The 12,315-nt window shown below is 34.6% G+C and overlaps 3 protein-coding genes across 3 annotated transcripts in view; 1 reads left to right on the top strand and 2 right to left on the bottom strand.

The window, feature by feature from the left end:
* Window positions 1-4,910: 4,910 nt before the first annotated feature.
* LOC105623899 (ubiquitin-conjugating enzyme E2 G2) lies at window positions 4,911-5,977 on the bottom strand. Its single transcript, XM_012205271.1, has 4 exons — window positions 5,935-5,977; window positions 5,738-5,819; window positions 5,274-5,392; window positions 4,911-5,170 (listed from the first exon to the last, which is right to left on the bottom strand). Exons 1-4 carry the CDS (start codon window positions 5,975-5,977, stop codon window positions 4,911-4,913), a joined length of 504 nt encoding a protein of 167 aa, XP_012060661.1.
* Window positions 5,978-8,539: 2,562 nt separating this feature from the next.
* LOC105623898 (vacuolar protein sorting-associated protein 4A) lies at window positions 8,540-10,789 on the top strand. Its single transcript, XM_012205270.1, has 6 exons — window positions 8,540-8,560; window positions 8,624-8,735; window positions 9,050-9,426; window positions 9,503-9,770; window positions 9,862-10,304; window positions 10,688-10,789. Exons 1-6 carry the CDS (start codon window positions 8,540-8,542, stop codon window positions 10,787-10,789), a joined length of 1,323 nt encoding a protein of 440 aa, XP_012060660.1.
* Window positions 10,790-11,574: 785 nt separating this feature from the next.
* The window catches only part of LOC105623897 (pyruvate dehydrogenase [acetyl-transferring]-phosphatase 1, mitochondrial), a 3,073-nt gene continuing 2,332 nt past the window's right edge, over window positions 11,575-12,315 (bottom strand). Inside the window, exon 4 of the mRNA XM_012205269.1 lies at window positions 11,575-12,254. Coding sequence (XP_012060659.1) covers window positions 11,575-12,254 — 680 coding nt within the window. The remainder of the gene's footprint in view (window positions 12,255-12,315) is intronic.

Here is a 12,315-nt window from a genome sequence, read left to right as displayed (position 1 = left end):
AGAGAGAGAGAGAGAGATACGCAGTAGTCGAATGAAATCTTTTTGCGTGCCATACTTGCCATTTTTTATTGAAGTTTACGCAGATTAATATTAATATTTCGTTATATAACGTTGAAGATTATATTTAGTGTTTATTCTTTACAATCGTGCTTCCTGCTAAACTCAGTAGCAGATAGAATATTCTTATAATTCAGATTATCTTTGAAGTTGATTTAGTTGATTTAAATTGACTGATTGCTAGAAAAGCAAGAGAAAAGAATGGAATAATGTGGAATCATATTTGTTAAAAATTCTTATATTTTTCTTTTACGAATCGATTACGCGAAACCATTGAAAGTTATCTCGATTGTAAAAACTCTTACAAATATATATATAACCAAAGGAAATATTCTGGCAATATATAAAGGGTAGCTAAAGTCGCAATGCGCAATTCAAATGTTACATGATTTCTTATTCGTTTAAGTAACCAATTTAAAACTAATTAATATTTAGTTAATAGAAAGAAAAGTAGTGGAATATTAGTGACTGGTGCTATGCGAAATTATATTTTTCATTTTCATGCGTGATTAGAATAATCACGCGTTTATTTTTGTGCTCAAACAATTTTGAAAAAAACAGTGTCGTGCAATAATGTTCATCGAAATTAATCGAATTTTGATGGTACCGCGCAATTCTATATATATTTTTATAATTTATAATTTAATATATTCGTTTAATTTCAATTATATTATATCTATGATTTTTTATTTGAACTGTTAATTATACGTTCAAGAATTATAAAAGAGTGACACAAACTTTCTCCGCAAGCTTTTTCGAAGTAGATACTTATTCCGATCAATTTCATATTTCAATGTTCCCTAGAGCTTAACAACGTGGCATTAGTATTGCTATAGATCTTCCAAAGGAAAACTTCCTGTGGCAATTTGTAGCTGAAAATTGTGAAGATACGTTTATCGATACATAGATCCCCTTTCTCATTCTTTCAACATTTACTGATATCGAGAAGTGGTTCGTTGACTGATTTATTACCTCGAGATACAAGTGAATATGATTTATGTTTGTCTAGAAAGTGTGTCGCTTGAAATTCCGTTTTTGCGCTTTAGACACAATATGCATACACAGACACACATGCAAACAGACACGTATACACTGACAAATTTTGTACTCAGTATCCACCAAGTAGATTTTGCAATACGATTACTATTAATATTAATGAGATCGTCCAGGGGGACTATGCGGGTCCTGCGTGGGGTTTGTAAGGCATGTGCGTATAGTTAATAATGGTACCACAATACCTCACAGTCACAGAGGGAGGTATACGTATATAGAGCAGAATTAGTAAGGTTTTATAACGAGCGTATTTACATCAGCATAAGTTGCACACATCTCTCTCACACACACACACACACACACACACACACACACACACACACACACATACACACACACACACACACACACGAGACAAAACGTGTGATTTCAACTACAAGGAAATTCTAGTTGTAAGGGAGCGTGAGCATCTTATTCGATAAGATTATGTTTAAGGGTCAGTTGCATTAACAGCGACTTAATTACCGCGACAACAAATTCTAGCTAATAACGAAATAAGGGACAAATTTTTGATTAACTGTTATTTTATGATAGTTTTAGTTAACTGTTGTAAATTGAATGATTTAAATTGATTTAAATTAAATTAGGCTTAATTAAGTTTTAATTAGTTTGGTTTTAATCTAAGTTAACTTAATTAATTGAATTAATTTAATTTAAATCAATTTACATTAATTCAAGTTAAAACTCTGATTAGCGCTAATGATAGCGCTGTCGCCTTCGAGTTTAGTTGAATCTTGATTAATTATCTGTAAATCGTATTCTTAGTATATAGATAAGAGAGAGAATGAAAATTTATTTAATTACAAATAATCGACATCTTCATTAGCTACAGTTGATGCAACTAGCTCTAAGAATTAATTGTAAGAGAAACGTAGCGTTCTGCGCCAAGCGGGAGGCCTATAAAGCTGTAGCGTGTCGAAGCTAAATGTAATAATTGGACAAGAGAATATTGCCAAGTGCAAATAATCAAAGCATGGCATTTCCTAAAATAATCAATCTAAAATAATCGAGATTTTAAAGACGAATAATAAAGCTCGAGTTTAGCGCAAAATACGGCACGTTTACAGCCTAGAAGAGGCTCGTAAAAGTAGCTCAAGTCTCCATCTCCGATTGTTTATTGCGTGATTAGGCGACAGGAAGTGTATGTGTCAAACGTTTTTGTATATTTGTAACATTTTCGTCGTCGTTGTGCGCAAACACGCGCGGCGCTGTAAGGAGTGGTTGCTTTTGAATGTACACTTCTTCTAGCGAAATGTGATATTACTGATAAACGGACGGCCACGATATTAGATCCGTCTCGCGACAAGCGAAACACTGCAAACGTTAAACGAGTCGAGCGTTCATATACAGACTGTCCCGGCACTGTTGCGTACTTTGCTCTCGATTTCACGACTAACTCGCAATGAATCTTTAATATCAGCGTGATATCTTGCAAGTAAAATGAAGCTTCCGATCCTGGTTGTGAAAAATGTGGCGGATTCGTTCGGAGGCGCGATCGAATTTCGATAAAGATTCGACATCGATCGGTGTTACTATCGCTTGGCACAGAATGTAAAATGCATCCTCTCTCATATGCCAAAGTATGCAGCTGTACCCAGAGTACAACATCTGTGTATTTTCGTTCGGTGTTAAAAACGTAATTTTGCGTACAAAGATTTTTACACGATTGTTTATAAATTATGTTTTTAGGTATTTGTATATATATATATTTGGAAAATTTGGCACAAAAATTATTTAGGGATTATATATATAAGAAAAGGGATCAAAGAATTATAATTAATCCTAAAAAGCTATTCTTCTTTTCCATGGTTGTTTATAACTATATACTTCTCTGAGATTATATACATTTGAGGAAAATGCAAAAAAGAATATGCGAAAATTTATTCGATTTAATTTTTTTATCTATTAAAACGTTACTATAATTTTAGAAAAATTGGGAAAGTCTGACTTTCAGAAAATATTGAAAAGTTGAAATCTTCAGAGATCAGAAAAGACCAATACGCGTATATATCTCAGAGATGCATGTACAGATAGTGTCCTAGGGTTAAAAGAGTATACAAGATGTTGTACTTCGGCTGTACGAAACAAGTACATTAAAACCTTATTATTTACATATAATTGCCAAATGCTAGTCACAAATACTGCATTTTTCAGTTGGACTTCAGTATTGTTTATTAATAAAATACCAATTCACGTGCGAAATCTTGTATTTATTCTTACTGATAATTTTAATCCAAGCAAAAAAGGGCGAGAGTGAAAAGATACAATTTGCAAAGGAGAGAAACAAACAAGTTCACTTTTTCGATTTAAAATAAAGAAAAATTAATCTTTAATTATTATTTAATCTTAAATTATTAGATATTTCGAGTCTTACCAAATTGACGAAATGCTCTTTTGATTTGCATACACTTTCGATATTTAAACATGTTATCCAGACACGATTAAACATGGATAAAGCTTAATGAAATAAATGAATATGTTTGATGAAGAGCTGATAATTTCGAAGAATGGACTTGTCTGATCCTTGAAGTTATACTTGCAATTCGATCACAAAGATCATCTATTGTATACGCGACGAGGTGTACTAATTTATTTCTTCTAGTCTAATTACAGGGTGTTTTGCGTAAAGCAACTCGGAGTCATATCTGCGAGGGGATACTAACAATGAAAAAAAAGTGCTAGATTTTTTTTTGTTGAAAAAAGATTTTAATTAATTTTATTTATCTATTAACAATTTTAATTATCTCTAAAATTAAAAGAAAGCTCTTTCTTTCAAATCAATCGTTCGGCTACTCGGACTGGGACGCTTTAAGTGGGACACCCTGCACGTCTTTGTCACCAAGTTCGATTGTTATCAGAGCGGGATGTGCACGATAATCAATCTGTGCGGACTTCTTAATTTTGTAAATACGATGCGGCAATACATGTCCGGAACTTCTATCAGGATCATGCCGGCGGTCTTTCGATCGGTAGTCACGTGATTTCGTAAATATAAAAGAATCTGGAGACACTGGTAGTATCTCGGCGCTAAGCTACACGCAGTGACACTGCCGTGACTTATAACTGATCGCGAGAACAATTTAATTTATTCACTGTTTCGTTTTGACAAACTTATGAGTCTTCTAAAGATAATTTTTCAGTGAAAGAACCACTACTCCCCTTGTTTCCATTACATATATCTTTGTAAAAAAAAGAAATACTATGAATATATTTATTTAATCTGTATTTCTCTCTTTAAATATTAAAAGATATTCAAACACATTAATTGATAATGCGTTTTCGCCGATATACATTTACATGCGAATAATATAACACCATATGCGAATGTGATAATTACTTTAACATCGCCGTAGGGTAATTTGTGGGATCAGTTGATAATTTTAATATATATTATACTTAACGTCAATCACGCACCCGAACACAAGAAACGAATCCTGTCCTTCGTTATCGGTTTGTCACAATGAAATGGTATATGTAAGCGTATGAGATAATCGCGTATGTATTTGATTACCCATGTTTGTACTGCAATGTTGAAAATAAACATTTTTTGAGATTAACACTTTCGATTCCTGTCACCGAAGATTTACTCTTTTATAAGTGTAAAATTCACAACAATATATTTCCGTGCACAAATAATTAGTGGAACGTGCACGAAGAATTATTTGCACACAAGAAATTTGTTTGCTGCATAGGTAAAAATTTATTATTTCCTACAGGAATACCATCAACTGACAAAAGTAATAATAACCGTCACTCTCGAGCTTTTTCTTTTTTCTTTCTTTCAACAAATAGATTCTATTTTAAGGTGGAATACCCAGAGTCTTTCTCACCAGCTTTTGAGCTATCTTCTCAAATTCCCCACGATCTTCTCTCCACATCTTAGCGGCATCCACATTGGCACCACTCTCATCATTTGGTTCAGCCAACATACTTACAACACTCAACAGTATTTTCTCCACACTCTGTACTGGACTCCACCTTTCTGCACTGCTTTCGTAACCCATTGGATCGTCACCAGGTGCATGCAATATGCTTATGCAGACTCTTCCATCTGCATAAACTAAATAAAAGAAAAGATGTGATTTCATATTTATAGTTGACAAAAATTTTGCTGTTCAATTAATAGCTAGTAAAATATATATCTTGCTTAATAGCGATCTTACTGTTGGGATGAAACATCTCACAGGTAAACTGCATTTTTGGAGGACTTAATGGATAATCTGGAGGAAATATTAATTTCGCTGGAAACACTCCACCTTCAAAGCAGGTTCCCTCGGGTCCACTAAAAATTCCATCAAGAATCAACTCACATCTATTGAACAATTTATGAAAAAGTTCACGTAAAAGTATTATTTATTCAGCAGTAAATATAAGATCTTTTTTATTACTGAAGTATATACTCGTACTTTAAATAAAATAAATATATATTTAATATTTGGCGAAAGAGTAAGAAAAAAGATTTTTAGTGTAGTTCAATGCAACGATAGAAAAACAAGCCTATTGGTTTAAGCAATCAAGGTACAAAAAAAAATGGGATAAGAAAGCTGTATAATTCTTGTTATAAAATAACAAGAATTGATAGTGGAAGATATTTGAAGAAATAAAGATCGAAAAAGAAAGAACTTACGTAATGAGAGCCTCCCATTCAAAGAAATTTTCCTCGTTAATCGGGCCGGCGATGATGCCTTCCGGCGGGTTCAAGGTTAGCTCTGCAAGATCGTCATAGTGCAGGCGTTACTGCTTCGCGGGAAAAGCCTCGAATTACGTTTTTAACAAGCGAGCTAACATTATTGCGGTGTAGGAGATTAAAAAGCCGATTCTCACGTTTGTATTCCGCCATAAGTCGTCTGAGCGCTGAGCCTGCCATCGTTTAAATCATACGGATGATTCGTCGGCTGTTACGAAACGTTAAATCATCGGACGACTTCTCCCGTAAGGTCTCTCTTAAGGCTGACCCCGAAGAATGGCCGCGGCAGCCGAGATCATCGGAGCCAATTGATTTTATCACTTCGATAAATCTCTAAGTTTTTCTCGCATGAAGATCTAAATCAGCTATTTCCTCCAGTTTCTTCCTAACCTAAAAAACTGCACGGTCCTGCGCCTGCGCGCTGTTCTCCCCACCAATCGTACCTTGACACGTGACACGCCGTAGGCTGCGTTCCAAAACTTCACCAGGATGAGGTCATGCGTCGTCGCGTTCCGAAATGCTAATTTTCCGGGTACATATGTGGCGAAAATTCGGACGTTTTCATAAAATCTGTTCTTTATAGACTGCTGTTAAAATCTCATTATAAATGCTTTGAAACGTTTGGTTGACCAATTAGAAAAAAGAATTTTATAAATTGACCAATCAAAAATTGCTTTAAAGCATTTGTAGCATCGTGTTGATCATATCCATAGTATTGTTCGTTTCTCGAGAGCTGCATTGTTTCGATGAATGTCCGACGTCGTATGACGAATGTTATACAATCAAAGTCTAAAAGGTTATAACAATTTCTTTTTGATGGATTTCGGAACATAGCTTGCTCCCCAAGCAATTGATTCTTACTTATGGATCAATAAATAAAAACCAATCACTCGAATAAGCTGCATTCCGAAATCCATCGAAAAAAATCTTGTTGCAATCTTTTAGGCTCCGATTGTACATAAGACTGATTGTTCCATCTTTTGGTAAAGTTTACCTGTTAGGTAAATCTGGCAATCCGCGCATGTGATTAGATAATCTTGCTACTTACTTAAAGGCCATTCGTAGCATCGTAAGCATCATACGACTTTAAAATTGAAGTATCGGATTGGCTGAAGCAACAAGCTTGTGACTTGCGACATGTGTATCTGTAGATACGATCAATGTAGAATTTAGACAGAACCTTAACAGATAAAAAACAGGTAAACTTTACCAAGAAGTTAGAACAATCGGCCCACAATAGTGTGAATCCTATATTTCAAGGCTACATTCCAAAATTTCTTGTCCAAAGAAGATTTTTCTTTACGTATGCTATACTACGTATACTATACATTTCGAGTAAAATTTTCTTCGGAGAAGAAGTTTTGGAACGTAGTTTTGAAATGTAGGATTTACACTATGGGCCGATTGTTCCAATTTCTTGGTAAAGTTTACCTGTTAGATAAGTAGCAAGATTATCCAATCACCTGCGCGGATTGTCAGATTTACCTAACAGGTAAACTTTACCAAAAGATGGAACAATCGGCCCTATGTACAATCGGAGTCTAAAAGATTGCAACAAAAGGATCGATTCTGTATCTTGAAATGAGATGAAAACTACAAAAGTGAGCGAATTTACTAGAATACTGATAATTTCATTGGCCAACACCTAATAAATTTGCTTGCTTTTGTAATTTTCACCTTGTTTGAAAATACAGAATTGATCCCAAGGTTGTAAAAGTTTTTTTTCAGTTGATTTCGGAATGCAGCTTATTCATCGAGTGATTGATTGATTTTTATTTATCGGTAAGAAAGAACCAATTGCTTGGAGAGCAAGCTGCATTCCGAAATCCATCGAAAAGAAATTGAATCTTTTAGACCCTGACTGTACAACATCCGTCATACGATGTCCGACATTCATCGAAACAATGCAGCTCCCGAGAAACAAAACGAACAATGCTTTTGGCTAAACTGTTGAACTGTTGCACCAGTTCATCTTTTTTCCTTTTCTCTCTAGGAGAAAAAAAGATGAAGAAAGATGAACTGGTGCAAAAGTTCAGCCAAAAAGAACAGGCCTATGGCGTCTCGCTGCTCTAGAAATTTTCGAGAGGAAGGAAATTTGTAGACTGTTTCGCATTTTCATTCGTCCATTTATTTCGCAGTGATTAACCTTTATGTTATACAGCCAATAACGAAACGAGGTTAAATGCATCGATTTCCAGGTACTCAAAGGAACATCCGAAGATTCTGAGGAGTAAGCTAAAGCCAAAATGATGACGAGTTTGCAGACTTGCTTGAAGACATCCTGAATTTTACAGTGACAACAATATCAACAGTATTCCAGGAAGACTTGTATGTATCGTATGTGTCTTGTGAAATGTCTGAATTAGCTGTGCAATAAATTGCAATGCGTTATTTTGGCATCGTCGCCAACAATGCAGTACGCGGTCTCAGTTTTGTCGCATAATTGCAGAATTTTAGCGAGTGACAGCGAGTGAAAAGATTTAATATTGTGGGAGATCATTTCGTACTGCTTGATGAAAATCGGGATGCTCAGTCGAATCAAAAGATTTGTCGCGATGGCATCAATATTTTTACGAAAATTGCATTGTTGATAGCTATGATAATAGAGTAACCAAAGTGATAAACGACGTCTAACTTTTGATTTTGAAGGTTACTAATTGACGAATCTTTTTGGTAGCTTAACAGGCACGAACAGCCTGTGTTATATATTTAACTTCTCAACATCGTGAGAAGAAGCTGAGCATGGCTTCGGCGATATTACAGGTAAGCATTTACAAAATTAGAAGATGAGATATTAACAAAATTACTGAGTAATCAATTTTACAGAAGGCCATAGATCTTGTGACAAAGGCTACAGAGGAGGATCGCAATAAAAATTATGAGGAAGCTCTCAGATTATATGAGCATGGCGTTGAATACTTCTTGCATTCAATCAAATGTATGTCCAGTAACAAGTAATTAATATCTAATAATAAGGACCTCTTTCATCAATTTCTGATTAAATTAATCGACAATTAACTCCCAGAAGTGTCAACAGCAGTTTAATGTATCTAGAACATCTCTCTTCTTCTTCTATGTTTAGTTCTCACATTGGTAGTGATTGAATTAACTATTGATTAGCATTAATCGGGGTTGGTGAAAAAGGCCCTAAGTAAACATTAGGATATGCAAGTTTAATAATTTATTGTGTAATTAATTGTATTGTATATGAATATTTAAAGTTAACATAATTGATTTAATAATGTATCTTAGACGAGACGCATGGAGACAAAGTGAAGGAAAGCATAAGAGCAAAATGTATGCAGTATTTAGAAAGGGCAGAAAAACTAAAAGAATACTTGAAGAAGAATAAGAAAAAACCAGTTAAGGCTGGAGCGGACAACTCCAAGAATGAGGATAAGAAGAGTGACAGTGGTGACAGTGATGTTGACAGTGATCCTGAAAAGAAGAAATTGCAAAGCAAATTGGAAGGCGTTATAATTAACGAAAACACAAACGTTAAGTGGAGCGATGTGATTGGTCTCGATGGAGCCATAGAAGCTTTAAAAGAAGCTGTTATTCTACCTATGCACTTTCCTTATCTCTTTACTGGCAGACGTATACCTTGGAAAGGTATTTTATTATTTGGGGTAAGCAATTTTAAATATGACGAACTTAATTATATTTATTTTTACTCGAGATATATTCTTAATTTTTGCTATTTAGCCACCAGGAACCGGTAAATCATATTTGGCGAAGGCAGTGGCAACAGAAGCTAATCAAGCTACTTTCTTCTCTGCATCATCGTCGGATTTAGTAAGCAAATGGTTAGGAGAGTCAGAGAAGCTTGTAAAAAATCTGTTTGAATTAGCACGACAAAAGGAACGTAGCATTATATTTATTGATGAAATAGATTCTCTCTGTTCGTCGCGATCAGATAATGAGTCGGAATCCGCAAGGAGAATAAAAACAGAATTTCTAGTTCAAATGCAAGGTACGTTTTCAAATATTTATCTATTTTGTTTTTGTCAAATTAAACACAAAATACAGTTGGATTAATGTTTTTATCTGTATATATACAACAGGTGTAGGGAACAATAACGAGAATATACTTGTGCTGGGAGCCACGAACATACCTTGGGTCTTGGATTCTGCAATTAGACGAAGATTTGAAAAGAGAATTTACATTCCGTTGCCCGAAAAACAGGCGCGCTCTGCTATGTTCAAGCTCCACTTGGGTAATACATCACATTGTTTGACGGAAGAAGATTTTAAGAAGTTAGCGGCTTCTACTGATGGTTATTCGGGAGCCGATATAAGCATCATTGTACGAGACGCTCTAATGCAGCCGATTCGACAAGTGCAAACAGCTACACACTTTAAGCGGGTTAAAGGACCGTCGCCTAAAGATCCTAATGTTATCGTTGATGATTTACTTACTCCATGCTCCCCTGGTGACCCGGCTGCCATAGAAATGAATTGGATGGAAGTAGATGGTGACAAATTGTTCGAGCCACCAGTTACCATGGTAAAATTTATAGAAAATACTCGTTTTTTTAGATCCTGCCTACATTGAAAGAAATATTAGGAACAGGAATCAATTAAATATTAGAGAAATTAAAAAATTAGGAATAGAGATTAAACGTAATGCACAATGGATATAAATAAAATGACATAAAATTCTATTCTTAATTTTTTTTATTTCTTTTTTATATTTAGGCCCGGTAAGCCTGATCATAATTTAACCAGGTAATGAAAAACTAAGCCTAATATTTCTACTTGTTCCTGATACTTCCTCCATTGTGCACAGGCTTTAGTTATATTATTTTTTTATGTATTTTATGTTTATGTATGTGTTATATAGTGAGAAGTGTTTTTATCTGATATATATTATTTGTTATCATTTTATAGAAAGATATGTTGAAATCACTAGCAACGACCCGTCCTACAGTGAATGAAGAAGATTTGACAAAGTTAGAGAAATTTAAGGAAGATTTTGGTCAAGAGGGTTGAGAGAGTCTTTTGAACTCTCTCATAACTAAGTAAACAGATTTATAATTCAACAAATATTTTTAGTTATACTTGCTTGCCTTATTCCTCTTATGATACTCGCTTGATAATATCTGTATAAATATGTTATATTTGGAAACGAATTTTTTTCTCTCGTTTCCTTTAGATCTCTTCTTTTTTTAAGCGTAACAATAATTACAATCTGTTATTACATAAGCTTATTGCTTATTTATTTAGTAAAAATGACACTTGTGAAACAAACCATATATTTTGAGATAAAAAATTCTTAGACTTTTATCAAGCAGTCAAACAAGAGGTTGATTATTTTTTATCATAAAGTGCAAAGTAGGAAAAATGTTGGTGATACATTTACGGTATATGGCATGGCTCTGTGTTTAATGCATCACTATTGTAATCACTATAATAAGTACCTAACAAATTAATTGTAAATCATAGATTTTATATAGCTACTTCCTAATCATCTTTGATTATATAGTTTCAAACATTCTTGTGTATTACTATCCGAATGTCTCGATTATAATTCGAGTGGGTTTAACCCGGAATCATTCGTAGAGAGTCGAAATCGAATCGTATGTTAGCCAATTAAAAAACATTTCGCTAACTAAAATCGATGGAGTAACGCGAGTGTCATGTAACATATTACATACATATTACTGATATTCAGAATACTGTTTTCATGTAAATTGTTTTTATTGTTAACTAAATAAATAACAAGCTGTATACTGATATATACCAGTATTAAAAAATAGTGAGAAATTGCGACAGTTTTAGGGAGGACAATGTCTTAAAAATTCTGAATCCATATAAACGATCGTGATGGTGATATCGTCACGAAATATTCGAACCACTTCATTCGGCAGAGTCAACAATTGCGACAATTTGGCATCGTCTATTCCATATTCTGTACCACCTAAAGCGTTTCTCAGTAAATGCGTCGCTGCATTGCTATCAAGAGGTTTTTTCTTCAAGCCCTCCTTACGTTGCAACAACATTTCATTTATGTCTGACAATTTCATATTTTTACGAGGTAATCTGAATGGACTGAGCGTAACTTTTCCACTCATATGTTCTCCTACCAAGCGTACCGCTTGTAATGGTGAAATCAGGTCCCATAATCCATCACTAGCTAATATAAGAAATTTATCTCTCGGCATCAGTCTGTGATATTTGACTTCCGGATTGGCGCTTAAATAGGGCGGTGTATGATAATTTGGAGGAATCGCCGTCTCGCCAAGGAATGGTACCACGACTTCCTTCATAATATTCTTAGTCCACTTGTAGCGAAAATCACCTAATGAGCGAAGTGGTGCTAGTTGCCCAAGCAGTCTTTCCATTTTAATCACAGTTGATCTCTCATTTGGTGGATGTTCCGATAAGATTCTCTCTACCTCCGTGCGATTATCAGCGTTATGCTCTACCGTCATCATTTTAGCCGACCATCCATTTTCTAAATGAAATTAATACAAGACTTATTAATACAGTCATATCTCTCCTCTCTCTCTCTCTCT

The sequence above is a fragment of the Atta cephalotes genome, assembly GCF_000143395.1.
Source record: "Atta cephalotes unplaced genomic scaffold scaffold00067, whole genome shotgun sequence".
In the NCBI taxonomy this organism is placed as follows: domain Eukaryota; kingdom Metazoa; phylum Arthropoda; class Insecta; order Hymenoptera; family Formicidae; genus Atta; species Atta cephalotes.
This window is presented reverse-complemented; position numbering and strand designations above follow the sequence as displayed.

Excerpts from the sequence above, each read along its gene's own strand:
- LOC105623899 (XM_012205271.1), bottom strand. The coding sequence starts at position 5,977 with ATGGCAGGCTCAGCGCTCAGACGACTTATGGCGGAATACAAAC. Across the intron at positions 5,820-5,934 it reads ACTTATGGCGGAATACAAAC|AGCTAACCTTGAACCCGCCG; the intron begins GTGAGAATCGGC and ends ACGATCTTGCAG. Across the intron at positions 5,393-5,737 it reads GAATGGGAGGCTCTCATTAC|TGGACCCGAGGGAACCTGCT; the intron begins GTAAGTTCTTTC and ends TGGAATTTTTAG.
- LOC105623898 (XM_012205270.1), top strand. The coding sequence starts at position 8,540 with ATGGCTTCGGCGATATTACAG. Across the intron at positions 8,561-8,623 it reads TGGCTTCGGCGATATTACAG|AAGGCCATAGATCTTGTGAC; the intron begins GTAAGCATTTAC and ends TCAATTTTACAG. Across the intron at positions 8,736-9,049 it reads CTTCTTGCATTCAATCAAAT|ACGAGACGCATGGAGACAAA; the intron begins GTATGTCCAGTA and ends AATGTATCTTAG.